Consider the following 22435-nt stretch of genomic DNA (forward strand, 5'->3'; position numbering starts at 1 on the left):
GTTATTATCTGCAGACTAATCCTCTCTGCTATGCAGTTGACAAAAGAAAAGCCAATGTTATCTGTAGTATAAAAACAGGCAATTTACACAACTCAGTTTGTGTTCCAGATCAAATAAATGATCAAATTACATGCCCAAATGACTGATTAGTTGATTTTTAAAGGGTAAATCCAAAAATAATATTTGACATTACTATTGTTCATTTCAGAAATAGAATAAAGAAAACAAACAGGTAAAAGAAAATCATTCATCTGATTAGTTTGTCTAAAAATAATAGTAACCATTATTTTCACATCTTGTGACTTATTTTCAGAGATTTTATCAAATGAATAATTATTCTAACTTTTGAAACTGAAATTTATAACAAATAAAATGACGTTTATATTTTACTAATTATCTAGAGGTTGTAAAGTATAAAGTGTCTTTATATTCATATATTTTTCTTTGCTATTTCATGAAATAGTAAAATGTGTACCAAAGCCAGAACAAGTTAACTTCATTGTAACTAATTAATTATAGGGATGTGAACTTTTTTTTTTTTATCTGAGGCCATTGATTAAAAAAAAAAAACACACACACTTCAGGCAAAGGCACAATAAAAATTTGATTTAGTTGTTTAACTTCCCTGTCTGTGTCATTTAAAAAGGAAGCAAAGCTATACTCAGTAAATATATAACATGCAAATATAAAAATTTAAAGTGGATGTGATAATTTGCGGTGACAAAAAATTGTGGGAAGGGGTTGAAGTAGGGAAAAGAAAGTGAAACGGAAAGGGAAGAAATTAAATTCAGCAGAAAGAACCGAGACAGCCAGGCAGAGAAAAAGTATGAGGAACAGAAGGGAGCTGGAAAAATGAGACAGTAAAAAATAGGAGCCAGGCAGACAGGTGGGCATAAAAACGGTATAGCAATAGACGAGCACAAGTAGATTAAGCAGTCACTGGTGGTAGAGTTAAATGGTCATTTTTGACGCATCGCTGTTTATGTGGATGGTTAACAATCATTACTGTGATATTTTGCTACATAGAGTAACTCACTGTTTGCTTGTTATTGCAATTGAAATAAAAGTTAGTGTTCACAGGTGCTGATCTTGACTACTAAAAGTGTTCTGCTCAGAATGGAATAGCCACGGAAGCCACAGAATGAAATTATTTTCTGAATCTGGGCAGCGATGGCCATGTTTGTTCAAGTCAAGATGGACAAACTTCTGCCCTGGCCTCTATGTTTTTCCAGTAGGAATGAAAATTTTAATTACTAGGAAGCCTTATAAGTTGAAAGGAGAAAGAATTTAAGAAAATCCTGAATGCAAAGTATCCACACTTATATTTTTGTATTAGTATTTAACACTCTCAATTACAATTAAAAATGAAGACAAAAGCACTTCACAAACCTTGTTTGCTGCTGACAGAGACTACTGAATTAGAGCCATCATACAGAACACTGCCAATGATGGAGAGCTCAAAGTCAGCCCAATATATGCGTTCACTAAAATAATCCACAGCCAAACCTGCAAAATCAACACACACAAGACAAATAGTGCAAATAATAAATTTGAAACATTCAAAATCATACTTTTGCTTATTGTATAATTACAGTTGACATTTGTCTTCAAGCATCAAAGAAATTACCCGGTGCCCTTCATGATACTGTAGAAATTAATTAGAAAAATTAAAGTAACTCAATCTTTATCTCAAATACATGAGTTCAGATTACATGGCATTTACTTAACAAACTCTAGCAAAAGTCTTATTTCACATAGGCAAGTCTGCCCTAAACATCCCTTCTAGCCATATTTATGGTTTCTTAATTTTAGCTGTTCTCTAATAGACTTTTTTTTAGCTATTCTCTAATAGACTTTTCTTTAATATTTCCATTTTCATCTTTATATTATATGGAGAATGAATTCATTATTTAAATCATTTACTGGACCATTATTTAAAATGAGTTAGTGTAATTATTTGTATTTTTAATCCCTTCAAGAAGGTATAGTTCTCAGAAGATACAAGGTTCATGTATTTAATTAAAATATATTTTCACCCATTCAGAGTTGGCCAACAGTGTTATCGGACATCTGTGTGCATGCTGAAGTTAATGTGACTAAAGATTGATATTAGCCAGGTGTGGTGGCTCACGCCTGTAATCCCACCACTTTGGGAGGCTGAAGCGGGAGGATTACAAGGTCAGGAGATTGAGGCCAGCTGGCCAACATGGTGAAACCCCGTTTCATACAAAAATTAGCTGGGAGTGGTGGCTGGCACCTACAATCCCAGCTACTCTGATGTGATTGGAATCCATCCAGTATCTATCATCAACACATAGAATATCTAAGAAAGTAAACTTCCTTCAATATGGAAGAGTAATATATCTGACTCATGAATTCTATAATAAATACTCACTGCTGTAGATTAATTTTTGTGACATAGCTACTGTCTAAATATGACATATTGCATACTTTGGAAGTACAATGCAGTTAAATACCTTAGGCAATGAAGAGTGTTCCCAATGAAAATATTCAATAAGCAACTGAAGTACATTTTAATGGCAATGCAACTAAGTGAAAGGTACTTTTGAGTCTGTGCTAGACTTTTATTCCCATGTAACTGGACCAAGACTTAGTAAGAATGGAAATAATCCATGTTGGAAATCATTAATGAATAATTTTTCAGTTAAATACAAATAAATATTTGGCTCACATGTAATCAAACTAAATATTTTGTTCCTCGAGTAATGTATAGAGATGTACCATGCCTGACCAGATCCTGAAAAATAATAATTAAGCAAGTGGTCATTGTTTTACTGGTTTCTGCTCAATTATTAATTTGCTATTTGAAGTCATGTTAGAAGATATGTTTTTGCATTTTCATGTAGAGTTATGAGTGATATGAACCACAAATTACCCAGTTTTTTGCTGCTGCTCCTATAGTTCAAAACAGTTGACTGAGAAGAGTTAAAAACATGAAAACATGATTCTCTCTCCTCTACCAATGTGCTGTGCTACAATAAAGAAGTAGCTAAAACAAAAACCTGTTCCTGATAACATTAGTTTCAGACTTAAAAACATTAATATTGATAATCACAGGAAAGAAGAAAACAATGAGTATGTAATCCAATTTAATCAACAATATTGTTTTTCAGATTCAGAAGCAGTAAAAAGTTCTCAGAAGTGTCATATACTGCATTATTGGTCTAGGTTTGTCTAAGACATACCCACTTTTATCAGCTCTGGCCATATTTTGTACTATTGGATGGAATTACATCTTTATAAAAATTATATAACAAAGTTTATAGATGAGTGGAATTATCCACAAATCAATAATTTTGATTTTTTATTAAGCCCTTTAATAAAAGAGATAGTCTTCTAAATTAAAAAGTTAATAAAGGAATCACCTAACTTTTCCTGTTATAGAGATGAGAATCAAGTTTATATGAAAAAAGTTCATGTCTATCTTTAAAATATCATATCTTCTTTTGCTCTGTAATAAAGAACCAATAATAAAATGGAAAAAAATCAATTCTCAAGAAACTCATTTTTATCTGAACAGAGGAAGATGAATATTTGGAACCAAGTCACTAGAAGCACAGAAAATTTGAAATAAAATGCCATACTTGTTTTAATTAAGTATAACAGAATCACAATTTGAACGGTTTATAAAAGATACAGACATAGGCTCACTAAGTTTTAGTGACACAGGCTAATGCAGCTAATTATGTAGTCATTTTCTGTATATCTCCCTTGATACCAAGACTACTTTATATTTTAGGGATTTTAAAATTTCACTCTTGTCAAACTCTAAAATTTTCTAAGATCTACTAGTTCCCCTATTTCCATTGTAGGCTGGAAGAAAATGAAAGAAAAAAAAAAGAAAATGAAGAAAACAAAATATTATATGAAATGACCATAGTATTAAGAGGCAGGACTTGGAGAGAACAATATTTTTCAGAAATAGAGAAAAAGATTATATACATTCTGTTTTAATGGAAAGCCAAAATCTGTAAGATAGTAATAACCATCAAGTGTGAATTACCATATTCTTGATTTAAGAGGTGATAAAGGAGCCAAAAAAAACTGGATACATACCATTATGTCAAATTTATTTTAAAAAATTGTTAGAAGTATTTTTTGAGTTAGATTCCCTAGAGTTTTAGATTAGAAACTACATTAAAGTCATGTTTTCATACACACACACATCTATTTATGACAGTGTTGGTAAACTAAATTCAAGTAACAGCAAAATAATCCTAACATTCATATCCACTTTATTTAACTAGAGACATCACGTTGGCCAACAAATTTGCTTAATGGATCAAACAATTATGAGTGGTCCAGGACCAGTATGTAGTTACTTATTTTCTTAGAAATTGCTGCAATTTGGGGGAGATGGGAAGCAATGTAAATAAGCTTTTAAATATCAAAGAATGTAGTTTGAAATCAAACTCATGTAATACTACATACCCTCCTTACTGGATGCAAAGCTGGAAAGTATCCTTATCTGACACAGCATCCATTAACCCTACATACTCATGGGTACCTCCCCGGTACCACACGCTGCCAGGTACTATGCACAGAGCAAACAACAAAAGAGTTCATGTTCCTCATACCTCAAAATAATAACCATTTATGACAAATCCATAGCCAATATCACACTGAATAGGCAAATGCTAGAAGCATTTCCCTTGAAAACTGGCACAGACAAAGATGCCTTCTCTCACCACTGCTATTCCACACAGAATTGGAATTTCTTGCCAGGGCAATCAGGCAAGAGAAAGAAAGAAAGAAAGTATATTCAAATAGGAGGAGAGAAATTCATAATGTCTTTGTTTGCAGATGACATGATCCTATATCTAGAAAACCCAGTCTTCTCAGCTCAAAAGCTTAAGCTGATAAGCAATTTCAGGAAAGTCTTAGGATACCAAATCAATATGCAAAAATCACAAGCATTCCTATACACCAACAATAGACAAGCAGAGAGCCAAATCATAAATGAACTCCCATTCACAGTTGCTACAAAGACAATAAAATACTTAGAAATACAGCTAACAAGGGAAGTGAAGGACCTGTTCAAGGAGAACTACAAACCACTGCTCAAGGGAATCAGAGAAAACACAAGATGAAAAAAACCTACCATGCTCATGGAAAGAAAGAATCAATATTGTGAAAATGGCCATACTGCCCAAAGTAATTTATAAATTCAATGCTATTCCCATTAAACTACCATTGACATCCTTCACCAAATTAGAAAAAAAAAAAAACTACTTTAAAATTCATATGGGCTGGGCTCCCACCTATAGTCTCAGAAGTTTGAGAGGCTGAGGCGGGTTGATCACTTGAGATCTGGAGTTCAAGACCAGCCTGGCCAACATGGTGAAACCCTGTCTGTACTAAAAATACAAAAAATAGCTGGGCATGGTGGCGGGTGCCTGTAATCCCAGCTACTTGGGAGGCTGAGGCAGAAGAATTGCTTGAACCCAGGAGGCAGAGGCTGCAGTGAACCAGGATAGCATCACTGAACTCCAGCCTGGGTGACAGACCAAGACTCTGTCTCAAAAATAATAATAATATGGAGCCAAAAAAGAGCCCGTATAGCTAAGATAATCCTAAGGAGAAAGAACAAAGCTGGAGGCATCACATTACCTGACTTCAAACCATATTACAAGGCTATAGTAACCAAAAGCTATGGTACTGGTACAGACGCATAGACCAATGGAACAGAATAGAGAGCTCAGAAATAAGACTGCACATTTACAACCACCTGATTTTCAGCAAACCTGACAAAAACAAGCAATGGGGAAAGGAGTTTGTATTTAATAAATGGTGCTAGGACAACTGGCTAGCCATATGCAGAAAATTGAAACTGGACCCCTTCCTTACACCATATACAAAAATTAACTCAATATAGATTTAAGACTTAAATGTAAAACCCAAATCTGTAAAATTCCTAGAAGAAAATCTCGGAAATACCATTCAGGACATAGGCAAAGGCAAAGATTTCATGTTGAAGATGCTAAAAGAAATTGTAACAAGAAAAAATTGACAAATAGGATCTAGTTTAACTAAAGTGCTCTGCACGGCAAAATAAACTATCAGAGTGAACAGACAACCTACAGAATGGTAGACAATTTTTGCAATCCACCCATCTGACAAAAGTCTAAATTCAGAATCTACAAAGAACTTAAACAAATTTACACGAAAAAAACAACCCCAGTAAAAAGTGTGCAAAGGACAAGAACAAACACTTTTCAAAAGAAGACATGCCTTTGGCCAACAAACATATGAAAAAAAGCTCAGCATCACTGATTATTAGAGAAATAATCTAATAGTACTTCATACTATTAGATAGTACTACAATAGTATTTCATACTATTTGGCCCAGCAATCCCATTGCTGGGTATATTCCCAAAAGAATATAAATAATTCTATTGTAAAGATACACACATGCATATGTCCATTGCAGCACTGTTCACAATAGCAAGGACATGGAATCAACCCAAATGCCCACCAATGATAGACTGCATAAAGAAAATGTGGTACATATACATCATGGAGTACTATACAGCCATAAAAAGGAATGAGATCATGTCCTTTGCAGGGACGTGGATGCAGCTTGAAGCCATTATCCTCAGCAAAATATTTCATGTTCCTGCTGTCATGGAACACATTGCTCACCTGCCACACACTTGATTGAAACAACATATTTTTATTGTGTCTTATATGGTGCCCAATAACAATAATAATCAGTGTGTCATTTGAAGGCACATATTATTTGAATCACTCCTTAAAATTATACAATGGCTCAATATTGGCTAAAAAGTTATGTTGAAGCCCTTTGGCATTGAAGGTCTCTTCTCACATATTATGTCACCCAACCTGTGCCCTTCTACGTGTGCCATGATTCCTGACATCAGCAGAGCATCCATATGCTCTACATTGGAGCCCCTGGCTCAAAGGACTATATTATTTCATATATCTGGCATTTTTAAAGTTAGTTATTACTATATATATATATATATATATATTATTTTAAAAGGGTGTTCCACTCTTGTCACTCAGGCGGGAGTGTAATGGTGGGATCTCCCCTCACTGCAACCTCCGCCTCCTGGATTCAAGCAGTTCTTATGCCTTAGCCTCCCGAGTAGCTGGGATTACAGGTACATACCACCACGCCTGGCTTATTTTTTGTATTTTTAGTAGAGACAGGGTTTTGCCATGTTGGGCAGGCTGGTCTCAAACTCCTGACCTCAGGTGATCCGCCCTCCTTGGCCTCCCAAAGTGCTGGGATTACAGGCATGAGCCACCACACCCAGCCAATCTTTTGATTTTCTATTGATAAAGCCAAAGTTAGAAGGTAATAAATTCATTTCCGAGGTCTCACAGCTAATAAATAATCCCTTGAGATTCAAAACCAGGTGTATCTGACTCCAATGAAGAGCTTTTTAAAAATTTCCTCATGATGGATTTCCTATCTATCCCTCAAGTACTTATTCAAATGTCACTTTTCACACAGTTTTTCTTTATTGGAGATTATCTTTCTCACTTTTGAACTCTGCTATTATAAAACATGACAATGACACAATTCTCACCTTTTGCAAAAACTACAATTCTGCATATGCCTCATTTTTTTTTCTTTCTCTAATGTAAGCTTTGTGAGAAAAAGGACTGTGTTGTGTTTATCATTAAGTTACCCATAAGAGTTGTTGAGCAGAATGGGTAATACGTGGAAAGTGTCAGATCCATGCATCTGTCACTAGGCCCAGTGTTGGAGACACTGTGGTGCCTATGTAGATCTCCTTAACTAAATAGGAGTACCCAATTCGCACATACCCTCCTTCTCCAGATAATTGTGCTTAACTGATTGAAGCAGCTTTGCTTGGAACATCACAGCCTCAAGGCCAATTATGATTGATGGGGCATATCAAAAGCAGATCCCCTTGCCTGTCATAAATTTATGCTCCAAAGCATAACCATAGTGGCTCAAACCAAGACTAGCCTCGACCTGAAACAGTTTACTGGGCTCCTTCCCCTTCTCTCCCTCTGTCTTTTATAGCTTGCTTCTGCATACAACTTCCTTCATAAATGACTTTTATAAGAATCCTCATTTTAGGCACTCTCCTAAGTACCATCCTACAGGTAATTCCACAAACTGCTGCCAGTGTCATTCTTTAAAATAAAAACATGTTACATATACTATTGATTATGTAAAATGTTAACACCAAAGAAGTATTTTAAAAATAAAAACTGTGTTTGAGATTATGCCACTTACCTTGCCAATACCTTCAAATCGCTCTCTTCAAAGCTAGAATAGAATCCAGTTTTGCATTTGAGCCACCTTGCCATCCTCATATCTTCCATTCTCTTGAATTGTTTATATGCTTCTAGGCATACTCACCTTCTTGATGTTTTCATGCTAAGCTAATTCCTTACTCAGAACTTTCTATTCTATTTTCTTAAAAAGCTCTTTCTTCACATATTCACATCACTTGCTGCCTCTCTTTAGTTAGGTCTCTCTTTCAATATCCCCCTTCTAGAGATGACTTCTGTGATCATCGTAACTGAAATAGTACCTCCTTCGACAGCCCATCTCTTACTATGCTTTTCTGTATAGCATGTATAACAATGTGACAGTATATTCTATCCTCTACAGGAAGACAGATTTCATGAGGGTTAGAACTTGCTTCACATTGTTTCTTCAGCATTTGGAACAATTTCTGGCACATGGTAGACATTCAATGGGCATATTTGTTAATGAGCATGGGATGAAAACAGATTTATGTAAATAGACTAAGTTTCAAATATTGCTTCTCCCCATAAAGAGTAAAAACAATCTAAATGAATGGAAAGGTATAAAACACATTAAAGATTAATAATATAAGCACTAAATATAAATAATTTAAACTACAAAAGATATTACAATGCATAATTATTAAATAATATGTACTATAAACAATGCATTATATCCTTTCTGTGGAGGTATAGTCAGTGGAGGGTAGGTGGCACAGAGCCCCTGAGGCTCCTGTAGTCTGAAAATGTTTTATTGAAGAAGTGCCAAAGTTAGATGTACAAGATGGGGAAAGATTTAACTAGGTAGACAAAGGTTGGAAGGACATTCTAGATGGGGGAGCTGGGAGAAAAATGGCATGGGAGAAAGATCATGAAGACAGAAAAGATCTGAATTCCTGGGCAGTCCTGAGAACACAGATGCTTTGGAGTAGTAGCTTAGATGGCAAGGTGGCCAGGGAGACTAAAGCCATATTGAAAAGAGCTCTAAATGAAAAGGCAAAAAAAATCACCAAACCTGTCTTTTACATAAGGTATTTATATTTAGCCACCTATTTGTTCATTTCATCTCTCATTCTCTAGGAATATTTCCAAATATCCCAACTTCATTAACACATATCTGTAAAAATACCCTAATGTAAATGTATTGCTATAAACTGTCAAAATTTCATGCCTGTGAAATCCGACTAATAGCCTTACAACTTAGGCAAGTTTCAAATAATATTCCTGTAATATAACTGACAGTTATAAGGACCTGATTTTCAAGTGGAGAAAATAGGAAATGAAATGTAAATAACTTCATAAAATCATACTCTAAATACTTTTATCCACTTGTAAAAATACTTATATTGCCAACAACACTAGAAATAACTGTTAACAGCAATATACTTGTCATTCTGCTTCATATTTTAGCGTGTGTCAGAAATCATACCTGTGGGTCTCTGTAAGTTCTTTTGTACTAAAATCCTTCTCAGGGTACCGTCCATGGCTGCTTCTTCTATGTGGGAGTGATCCCCAACAACAGTCCAGTACATCATCCTGAAGAGAGTGGGTCAAGGAGGTTAGCCTAGTGATGGTGCTGCTATAACCCGACTCTGCTCCACAAAGCAGTGGCTCTTCAGACCACGTGCCTCAGAATCACCCCAGAGTCTCTTAAAAAGTAGATTCCCAGGTCCAACTCAAAACACACAGACTGAGAACCTCCAATAAATGGCCTGGGGAATCAATATTTTAAAAGTCTTGCCTACACACATTAATACTTGAGAATCATTGTATACTGTGATGTACCATAGCTCATTATTTAATATCCAAAATTCAATTTTGAAAATTTCATTAAAACTCAGAGAAAAAATATTTCCACCACATGAAACTCCCCTTTTGTTTTAACAGAATAGTCATTTTATTATGGATGCTGTATGAACATGCTATTTTTTTTTATAGAGAAGTAACTTCCCAAACAGAAATTATTCTTTAATTTGGAAGACTGCATAATTCTAATAATTAAGTATAAGTTGTCTCTTTTTACTCAGGAGTTATCAATCCACTTTATGGATGATTCAGAGTTTTAGTTAACATTTTTCTATTTCCTTTTTGGCCATTGCTTGTAGGTTTACATCTCTAACTAAAAGAAGGAAATGTTTGTAACACACCTTTAAATTTGTGTGTGTGTGCGTGTGTGTGTATATATATATGTGTGTGTGTGTGTATACCTTCATCTTTTATTACCACAGAGAAAAATGTTAGTACTCTATATGTTTTATATTATGCTTAATATTTTAATAATTCAATGTTAGATCAAAAACATCACACCAGGCTCATTATTCTGCCATACACACATATAACCATGCATAGACACACATACAGACACACAGGTATACTGAATACATAATACAGGAATATTTCAGAAAAAAAATTGTATTGTCATTTGGTGTGAATAGGACATGCTTTTTTACAGAAGAAATAGTACAAGGATATTTAAAAGCATGTGACACTATTACACATTGAACACTCATTACAGAGACAAAATCTATAGAGCATAATTTCTAGAACGGATATTCATTATCAAGAAATAGAAACACTAAGCCATTAACCTACCCTCTTTTAGGATTTACAGCAATAGCATAGGGTTCTCCAGCCATATTTGTTAAGAGTCTGGTGCAGTTGGGGCCATTCAGCTGCCCTACGTTGATAGAGTACCTCAGACTGGTCCAGTGAGTAGTGTAGTAACTGAACCAGTGCATTCTAGAATGATCAGTCCAGTAAATGTTTCCAGCCACCCAGTCAACGGCAATGTCCCTGGGCCTTTTAAATTCAGGGCACTACAAGGAAACAAAACAACACACCATGGTAATTTCAAAAGGATATTAGCGGAGTTTTCTGTATCTTTATATTGAAGTTATGGGGGAATTGTAAGAACATAGTCATGAGTTAATTGCTATACAGATGTCAAAAAGATACTTAATGCTATTTTCAATCTTTGTAGATGTATTATCTGCATGAATCTTAATTGTACAGATCACTGGAGTTTAACCAGATTGCACCTGTTTAACCATTACTCTGCTGAAATATTTCCAGAACCACAGGAGGGTCACCCGTGACTTCCTGCAGTCAATATTTTCCTTAGAGTAACCATAATTCTGAGATCTAACACCACAGATTGGTTTAAACAAATCAGTGTAAAAAAGAATCATAGTCTTTCATTCCAGAATTCTTTTGTTCAACGTCATGACTGTGAAATGTATCCTTATTTTGTATACATCAATTTTTAATCTTTTCATTGCTCAGTAGTATTTGTTTACTGTTATTCTGACGATATCCACTTGGCTTGGTTACAGTTTTAGGCCATTACAACTAAAGTTATGGATAGTTTAGTGCCTTTTTTTTTTGGTGGATACAAACACTCAATTCCTTTGGGTATTTACCAAGGAATAGAATTAGTGACTTCAAGTTTATGCACACTTAGCTTGATAGGATACTGCTGGAAAAATTTTTCAAAGACTTTGTAGCAATTTACAATCTTTTCAGCAATGTAAGAAAAACTCAGATGCTCTGCATCCTCACCACACATAATTTTGTTCTACAATTGAAAAAATGATTAGTACAGCTAGACACATTTAGGGAAATACTGTATTTTAACATCTTTTGAGGAAAGTCAAAATATCTGTTATTTATCTTACATTTGATAGGTTGGATTATCTTAACATTCTGCTTTACTGTATTACTGTGAGACAAAGGTAGCGGAATTCATTAAGACTAGACGGCAAGGAAAATAATTGAAGGGCACAGAACATAAGTTAACTTGATCACTTTGAGCAGGAACTAGTGTAGTAATTAATTAGACGTGGCCAGGTTTATTGTGCATAACCAAAAGTGAGAAGGTATTCCCAGGGTATTATGGCAAGAGTAGAAAAAATTATTTGAAGGTGATTACAACTAGATGTGTAATCAATATGTAACAGCATCTTTAAGACCTGGGAAGCAGTGGAAATATGAGTTTTTAACACATGAAAGCTTCTTGTGTGGGTTCGGAGGAACCAATATTATCAATCAGTGGACTTGGATTAAAAGAAAACAAACTGAACATCTCAAAAAGAACATGGGATGCCAAGAAACAGGAACTGCAAATCACTGTCTGCTGCATGATTACTGGGATCTCAAGGAAAATATGGCTTACATCAAACACAGAATCCATAGACAATTTCTAATGCCATTTATGATCAGTTCTTTGACCTATTGGACTTTAAAACTGAAATTATGAAATTTTATTACCCTATTTCTCAACTTTAATGATAAATGTTATTCATATACCCAGTGATATCTCAGTTATCTGAATTAAATGTAAAGCATTCTGCAATACAGTATACTCTAGAAATGTCATATAAATAATGTTCATAAATGTTTAGAATATAAATATTTGTCCTAGCCAAACCAAAAAATTATTTTCGGATGCTCCAGTATCATTTAAGCTAACCGTATTTTTATTTTCAACTTGTCGTCATTTAAAAGTAAATATATCACCAAATGGCATGTGCATGTCAGTGTGAATCATAAATCTACAAACTTGAAAGACAATGGGAAAAATCACCATTATAAGCTGTTTTAAGCCTGTTGAAGCATATGTGTAATTTTCTAACACTTATGACACAAACCTTTATGACACAAAACTTACAATGCCCTTTGTCTGATTGAGCATAGAAAAAGTATCTATTTTCTGTTTGTGAGATGTAAATGTTTACACCTTATTTTCAATCCTCATGGTATCCCTGGTAAAATATGTCATATTCCATTCAAGTTCCACTTTTGTTGAATTTAAGATTTTCATTTCATTCAATTCATTCTCAAAAATTTCTGATTATTGTTCAACTTTAGACTTCTAAACCTAGACTGATGCCAATTAATAACCCAGTTTCCTAATGTTCGTAGAGCATTCAGAAGTATGATTTAGTGATACTTTTTCAGGTAAACAGGCTGGTGAAGATTTTACTAAGGGTGAATTGTAGGATAAATTTAGGTCACATTTCTAGGGTAAAGAACATAGATTAGAAAAAGGAAAAAAAACTTACTTTTCACGATAAGTACAAGATATATTGATGACTTGCAGAGACATTTAATATATACATTTATTCTCCTTCTTCTGGAACAAGGAATCCCTAATGTCATTCAAGTAACAACTAAAGTAGTTAGAATATGGGGTAAAAAATAGGCACATGCAATTAATTCAACCTAAAGTTATGATATCATAAATGACAAGATGATTCTCAGAGAATAATGGCAAAGGGTGAAGATGTTACCAGGTGTTCCTCCTCAATGACTCACAGTAAACTAAATATTTATTTTCAACACTAAAGAGAGACTAACAAAAGAAAAGACAATAAGGAGGAAGAGGGAAGAAAGGAGCGGAGGAGGAAGAAGACAACACTGTCAGAAGGTGACAACATATTAACCTCCTCTCAACCTACGGCCAAATTAGGAAATCACCCTTTGTACTGAGCTTCACAGGAATGAGATAATCTCTACCATTCACATCTTGACCAGGATTCTGAATAGTATTAATCATATAAAAGGGAGTCTGATATTGAATGGATGTTCACTGGAGGATGAAAGGCAGAAACCCCTGTTGGATCTTCCTACTATGATCACACAATTATTTAAGGAGAGTTACCAAAATCAATCAGGTAAACACAAAAAAATGGAAAAACACAGGAAAAGTATACTGACATTCCGAGAGTGGAAATGAAGATTGACATGGGAAAATAGAACAGGAGAGCTAAGCTACTTGCCTTAAAAAATCATGAAGCAAAACAAACAAGCATACCAGATTGGAGAGAAGAAAATATAAAAATTTCATTTGCCCCATTGGCTAGCTCACTAGACAGGCACACCCATGAAATAGAGACACTAATTAAATGTGTCCTGTTTGAGAGACTGCAGAAGCATGCAGCTTCCCTGACAACAAAAGGGCATTTCTCATCTTGTTGCACAGAGAGGAAGACACATTTTGACTGCTTTCTTCAGATAGACAATTTCTTTTCTAACAAGCTCTCTAAATACACAGCCAGTTTTGAGACCCGAGGCATCCTTCTTTGTAGGAATACATTAGTCAAATGAATAAAACCCTTACATCTTACAGAAAAAGTGACAGCTTGATTGTAACAAAATTAGAGGTTACTGGTTTAAATTACTAATCCTTTATAGGTGTAGACTGTAAGGTATCTGTCACAATTCCTGCTTCAATAAACTGAAGATGTAAGTCACTGAAGACATTTGTTTTAAAACAGGAAAAAGGAAAAACCTGTGACAGGGGAGTTCAAGCATTTGAGCCATGAAAATACTGCTGTCTGTTTTAACACATTTCTTACAGTTAGCAATATACCTTGAGAAAATTTAGTTTACACAGGATAAATTGAGGTGATATCACATATTTTATTTATTTGTGATTTTTTTCATCTTGGTGTACATCTAAGAATAGAAAATTTGATTCATTTTATTAAAGTTAGTTATCTCCCAATGGAATTGTATTAAAACACTCTCAAGAAATTGTGTGTGTGTGTCTCTGTAGGATATTTTACTAAATGAAAAGACTATTTACATTTTGCTCCTCAAAATATGAATCAGCTTCACTTCCAATGAGTGGATGTAAAATAATGACTACACAAATTCTAAATATTACTAAATTCTATTGACTTAGTAATGTTATTAAAATATCCAGATATTTCATATGTCAATCAAGGAGCTCATATAGCAATGGAGAAATCCTAAGTGAACCAAGAAAAAGTTATATTTAGAGCTATAATGTGTATGCAATTAAAACTATTGCAGAGATGAAAACTTTGGCTTCTATTGATGATTTATACTGAACAATAGATTATTTCAATCTGAGTAATTTTAAGGCTGCAGTGATCTACATTAGGATCATGTCAACTTGGAATAAACTTCTATTAGATGAAGAAGAAACTTCAGACGTAATTCTCAGACAGTTTTTGAAAAAGACCAAATTTGTCTTTGAATTAAAGACTCAATAATGTATGTGATTTTGTTACTCTTTTTTTTTTAAGCCTCTTCGGTGTTCTTTAAACTTTTATTCCTCATTCACCTCGGTTCTCCATAAAAAGAAAGACTGGCTCTCAACACTTTTATTCACACTATCAATCAGAAAAACGAAGATATCACGGAAGATTATAAAACACACTGAATTTGGAATCAGAAGAACTGATTTAAATCCTAGTCCTACTTTCTCTCTATGTTATAAGGTGTATAAAATAAAGACTTTGGATTAGATGATCTTTGAGCATCTCTAGCTCCTAAACAGTAAATTATATAAAAGTTTGAAATATTATCCATTCTGGGTAAGTCTGCATTTCATATAGCCTTAAATACATATCTATGGTAATTGCTCATTTTTAGGCATTAGTTAGTGAATGAATAATTTCTTGGTGCTTGGGGTGGTAATTCCGATATTATTCTACATCCTTATTTCCAGGTCATTCACATATGTGAAATAAGGAAGTAGGATACCTCTGACAATTACAAGTTAAACATGCATAACATTCGAGAAATAATTCGGGGTTACCTGAGAGTAGACCTATCAAAACGATTGGTTGAGGAGTAAATTTAAGTTAAAATCTTAAAAAAAAAGTAGATTCTAACTTCTTTTAAAATTAACATGTCACATTACATATCCAAAGGTTTGTTTTTTTTTCTTGAAAATTAAGGCTATGCAGTTTGGTATATCGAAACCAGACTAACATTCCAGAATAGAAGAGCCAGCTACCTGCTGCACCCTCATTTAATTAGATGTGTTCAGTTTGTCTCTATCACCTGTGTTCTCGATGTTTATGCCTAACCTATTTCAATCAATTATCTTACCTACATAACTTCTTTATATAATCAGTTTGCAACCAAAAGGAATTGAATTTAATAAAGAAATTATGTATCTATCAGAAAGAGGATGAAGACAGTAACAAACACATAGAAAAGAGTTAGAGAAGCAAATGACAGTGTGTTTCTGGAATCATTAGGTAAGTTCCTTGTGGATCAACAGGAATTTTAGTCTTTGTAGCAGATGTGCATGTGTATATAAATGATTTATATGATATACACAAAATAAATTGTGTTCTTATATCTCAGTGTCTCTCATCCATCAAATTCATTCAGATTATGAATACGTGTGTGTGCACACATGTGCTAGGTAAATATAGGAAATGCTGAGTTTCATATATCATTTTCTTGCCAGCTTCTTTATAGTTTTCTAGCATTTTATTACTCCTTAAACTGACAATAAAATTTCCAAGTCTAAACAGAACCCAGAATAATAAAGGGGTCACCTTGTAGGCTACTTTCTAGGCATAAAATTAACATTCTTCAGTCTTTCTTTGAGCACGTCCCTTCAAATGACAACAGGGTCTTTGGAAGACCTGAAAACACATTATGTGGGATGAGATATCTGATGCTTCAACAAGATCAAGACCATTCTCAAGGTGATAATAACCATAATAATAATATAAGTAGTATCTTTTTAATAAAGGAGCTTTGGTTGGGAAAATTAAGGAAGACAGAAAAAAATAGCATGTAAATGACTTTGAAGGGAAGATAAAAAGTTGCATTCTTGGTAGCGAAATATGGCCTATGTATGGCTGGAACAAAACTTTGTGTTTGGGGATATATATGTGCTTTTTCATAGCTATGTAAGAAAATGGGAGAGGTATGATGGGAAATGAGGCTGAAAATGACTGAGGGGCTTGTAAACCAATGGCTTTTCAAAGGATATCCAGTAGAATACTTAGGGACATATGATGATCAGATTAATGTTTTAAGAATATTTTGGCTATGGTGTGGAGGATGGCTTGGGTCTGGGGGTCAAAAGTGGATAGACAAAACCAGAGGAGACTAACTTAATGAACTCCAGGGAGAAGAGTGGGAAAGTTAAATCGAGATTTTTCTGAGACAAAGGTGGACAAAATATGGAATCTAAAAAACCACGACGAGATGCCATCTCTCACAAGTTAGAATGGCTATTATTAAAACATCAAAAAATAGCAGATGCTGGTGAGGCTATATAAGTATTATATAACCATTTATTTGTGAATTCATTTTGCCACATATAATTTATAATTATTCTTTCAGTTTTCATAGTACATATAACAACTTGATTCTTTAAGGTTTGGGAGAAAGATACATGCTCACATTTCCTGTTAGGCAATATACAACTAGCAAAAAAAAAAAAAAAAAAAAACTTTGAAATTAAACTTTCATGGAAAACCATATATTTCTTACTATGGTTATAAAAATGTTTACTATTCAGTTAAGGCCAATTATGCATGACATACTATAACCCTTCAAACACAAGAATGATTCATTATTAGCATCTCTATCATAGGGATTTCATAATAGATGTGACTTCTCACAAATTAATCTAAAAATGCAATGCAACATCAATCTAATTCTAATGTGTTTATCCTTATAATATTCCAAAACAATTTTAGAAATAAAAAATGCAAGATTTTCAAATAATTTTTAAATGAATGACTGTGTAGTTCATATATAGAGATACACTATAATGCTACAGTACATTTTTAAAATGTTAATGTTGCACAGATCCACAAAGAGATCCAAAGAATAGGATGGGGACTCCATACTCATGCATACGTTTTGAGAGTTTAGTGCCACAGAACAATAGAAATGCCTACTCAATCACTAAAGAAATGAAAGACTATTTAGTATTTAGGGTGGAAGTTAAATCTCTACATCAAACCGTATACACATAAATGCATTCAGATACATCAGAAACATAAATATCTAAAAGTAAAAGTATTAAAGAATAGAAAGTGTGTGCATGTGTTGCATAAAAGACTTTCCTAAATATGATGTGATGTCCAGAAGCATTGAGGGAAAAGACAATCATATCTGACTACATAAGAAGTAAATATTCTATATAGCAAAAACCATCAGAAACAAAGCAAATTCATTTGAAGGAAATGTTTTTGTGTGTGTGGGGGGTGTATATCTTACAAAAGCTCAGTATTTATAGTATATAAATAGTGCATAATAAGATCTTATGGAAAATAAAGCACTTTAAGGAAAAAAATAAGCATAGATCAAAATAAGACACTTGGAAGCAGAATTTTGAATGGTTAATAAAACATAAGAAAATGTGTTCAAACTTCACAATATAGAAAATACACATCAAAAACAATTGGCAAAAGTTTATTAGTATTGTGATGCTGGTTTTGGCAACAGCATTATGAAAAATTCAAATTTGTATATTGCTGATCATTTTCTAAAAGTAGTCTTTATGAAAGCAATCTGAAAGTACTTATTCAAAATTAAATTTGAATACTCTTTAATTGCATTTCACTTCATGAAATGCCTGGACTATCTAATACAGGCTTTGTTACCCTTATACTTGAAGATGACTGCTAAGACATTATTTGCAATAACAAGACAAAATCAAACGAATTATGTTTCTCAAAATATAAATATTGAAATGAAGGATGTTATATACATACTATGAGTGCAATTATTTAAAAAATGACACAGGTAAAATTAGCTGACGCGGTAAGGTCTCAAAACTTGTTTAGTGAACAAATTAAACAGCAGAAATGACTTTTTATGATAAGATTCTACTACATATTGAAAAAACCCTAGTGACATATAAGTATGTAAGTTCATAAATAGGTAAATAGCTAATCAAACGATGGTATATCCACATAACAGCCAAAGAAAGAATGCCTTATTGATATATGCAACAATATGGATGAATCTCACAAGCATTGTGCTGGGTGAAAGGGGACAGAGAAAAAAGGATACTTACTATACATATAAAATTCTAGAAAGAGCAAACTAATCTATAATTAAGAAAACAAATCAGTAGTTGTCTGGTGATGGGAGAGAAGTGGGCAGGGTCTGGGGGAATAGATTACTGAGGGAATTAGATGACCATATGGAAAGAGCTGGAGGTCATAGATACGTTCATTAGTTTGATTGCGATGATGGTCAAAACTTGTGAAATTTTATATGCTGTGTATATTTGAATATGTAGAGTTTATTTTATGACAATTACAGCTTAAACTTCTAAAAATGCTCTGGATGTACCAGTATGTAAATTTATAGAAAAATATTTGCGTGGTACAGAACAAATTGATTGTCTATTAAGAGAATTGTGGACTTTGAGGAAACAGTATAAGGAATCATTTTCAATTTTTGGCATTCCGACTGCTGGGCTGTGAGTGAAAAGCGCAGCAAGGAGAGAAGTTAGGAGGCTACCGAACTAATTCAGAAGAAAGATGCCTGGCTCAAACCTAGGTGCCTTCAGCAAAGCTAATATAAAGTAGCCAACTCTTGGACATACCTTGAAGGTGTATTCAACAAGACTGCCTGATTTATGAGTTATGACAGAAGGAAAGGAATCAGCAACAACTAATGACTCCAAGATGTTTATTTTAAACATGTGAAAAATAGAGTTGTCGTTAAATGAGATTACAAAAGTGGATTTGGGGGATACGACGTGAAGTTTATTTGGGGGCATGCTAGTTTCAAGGTTTTTTTTTTTTTTTTTTAGATACAAAAGAAAAGCAAAGTAAGCAGTTGGACAGGGGATGATATCAATTTATGTTAAACCATGAAACTATGTGAGCTCAACAAGGAAGTAAGGGAAGAGAGTAGAGGACTAAGGGCTGAGCCTGGGGTATTTCGTTATTAAGAGGGACGAAGAAAAGGAGCAAGCAAAAGAGATTGAGTAAGTGAGGAAAAAAAAAGAAATGTTAAAACACTGATAAAATAATAACTACATTGGTGATTCACCTTAGAATCATTTTGTTTTACAGGCTTATTTTTACATAACATGACATGATAAAATAAGTATCTACTGAAAGCTTGGCTGCAGACACTGATACTGTGGTGAAGGGTTTCTCAATTTCACTGCTGCCAACATTTTGCTCAGGATACTTTGTAGTGTGTTTTCCTATCCATTGTAGTGTGTTAAGCAGCATTTCTGGCCCTACCCACTTGATACCAGAAGTACTCTCCCGGTTGTAACAATCAAAAATATCTCCAGATATTCCTAAATGAGTAGGAAATCATACCTACTTGTGCTCTCTGATGTCTGCCTCCTCCATATTCCCTAAATTTCTTAAGGTCCTTAATGAATCTCTGCCATGAAATTTATTTATAGATTCAATGCCATCCCCATCAAGCTACCAATGACTTTCTTCACAGAATTGGAAAAAACTACTTTAAAGTTCATATGGAACCAAAAAAGAGCCCGCATCGCTAAGTCAATCATAAGCCAAAAGAACAAAGCTGGAGGCATCACGCTACCTAACTTCAAACTATACTACAAGTCTGCAGTAACCAAAACAGCATGGTACTGGTACCAAAACAGAGACATAGATCAATGGAACAGAACAGAGCCCTCAGAAATAATGCCACATATCTACAACTATCTGATCTTTGACAAACCTGACAAAAACAAGCAATGGGGAAAGGATTCCCTATTTAATAAGTGGTGCTGGGAAAACTGGCTAGCCATATGTAGAAAGCTGAAACTGGATCCCTTCCTTACACCTTATACAAAAATTAATTCAAGATGGATTAAAGACTTACATGTTAGACCTAAAACCATAAAAACCCTAGAAGAAAACCTAGGCAATACCATTCAGGACATAGGCATGGGCAAGGACTTCATGTCTAAAACATCAAAAGCAATGGCAACAAAAGCCAAAATTGGCAAATGGGATCTAATTAAACGAAAGAGCTTCTGCACAGCAAAAGAAACTACCATCAGAGTGAACAGGCAACCTACAAAATGGGAGAGAATTTTCGCAACCTACTCATCTGACAAAGGGCTAATATCCAGAATCTACAATGAACTCACAAATTTACAAGAAAAAAACAACCCCATCAAAAAGTGGACAAAGGACACGAACAGACACTTCTCAAAAGAAGACATTCATGCACCCAAAAAACACATGAAAAAATGCTCATCATCACTGGCCATCAGAGAAATGCAAATCAAAACCACAATGAGATACCATCTCACACCAGTTAGAATGGCCATCATTAAAAAGTCAGGAAACAACAGGTGCTGGAGAGGATGTGGAGAAATAGGAACACTTTTACACTGTTGGTGGGACTGTAAACTAGTTCAACCATTGTGGAAGTCAGTGTGGCGATTCCTCAGGGATATAGAACTAGAAATACCATTTGACCCAGCCATCCAATTACTGAGTATATATCCAAAGGACTATAAATCATGCTGCTATAAAGACACATGCACACGTATGTTTATTGCGGCACTATTCACAATAGCAAAGACTTGGAACCAACCCAAATGTCCAACAACGATAGACTGGATTAAGAAAATGTGGTACGTATACACCACAGAATACTATGCAGCCATAAAAATGATGAGTTCGTGTCCTTTGTAGGGACATGGATGAAACTGGAAACCATCATTCTCAGTAAACTATCGCAAGGACAAAAAACCAAACACCGCATGTTCTCATTCATAGGTGGGAATTGAACAATGAGAACCCACGGACACAGGAAGGGGAACATCACACTCTGGGGACTGTTGTGGGATGGGGGGAGGGAGGAGGGAGAGCATTAGGAGATAGATATACCTAATGCTAAATGACGAGTTAATGGGTGCAGCACACCAACATGGCACATGGATACATATGTAACAAACCTGCACATTGTGCACATGTACCCTAAAACTTAAAGTATAATAATAAAAAAAGAAAAAAATTTATTGAACACTTCTTTGTCCTCATTCACTTGATTTCTTAGAAGTACACTAAAATTATGACCCTGATCTCTTTCTCAAAATACTCTCCTCTCAGTTTTTGTAATGATATATCTTCTTCTTTTCTCTTAATGCACTGGCTACTCCTTGTCATCATTTTAATTTTGCTTGAGAGATTCGTTCCAGTCCTTCTTTTCCTCCTTTCTATTCTTACTGGTAATCTAATCTAGCTTCATAGTTTTATGTATGTCCTCTATTCTGCTATTCTTCAATGTGTATCTCTAGCCCAGAATATGTTTGTGTATGTATGTATATATGTGTGTGTATATATATATATATGATTCATGTCCTCTCATAACTCATATATATACACATAATATATATATACGTATATATGTATATACATAATATATATACATA

At 34.3% G+C, this 22435-nt stretch overlaps 1 protein-coding gene across 1 annotated transcript in view; it reads right to left on the bottom strand.

The window, feature by feature from the left end:
• LRP1B (LDL receptor related protein 1B) overlaps window positions 1–22435 on the bottom strand; it is a 1943477-nt gene that overhangs the window by 98563 nt on the left and 1822479 nt on the right. Inside the window, exons 78-80 of the mRNA XM_055261032.2 lie at window positions 10867–11090; window positions 9704–9810; window positions 1390–1506 (exon numbers count right to left, since the gene is read on the bottom strand). Coding sequence (XP_055117007.1) covers window positions 1390–1506; window positions 9704–9810; window positions 10867–11090 — 448 coding nt within the window. The remainder of the gene's footprint in view (window positions 1–1389; window positions 1507–9703; window positions 9811–10866; window positions 11091–22435) is intronic.

Source organism: Symphalangus syndactylus, chromosome 22 (genome assembly GCF_028878055.3).
Source record: "Symphalangus syndactylus isolate Jambi chromosome 22, NHGRI_mSymSyn1-v2.1_pri, whole genome shotgun sequence".
Lineage (NCBI taxonomy): Eukaryota > Metazoa > Chordata > Mammalia > Primates > Hylobatidae > Symphalangus > Symphalangus syndactylus.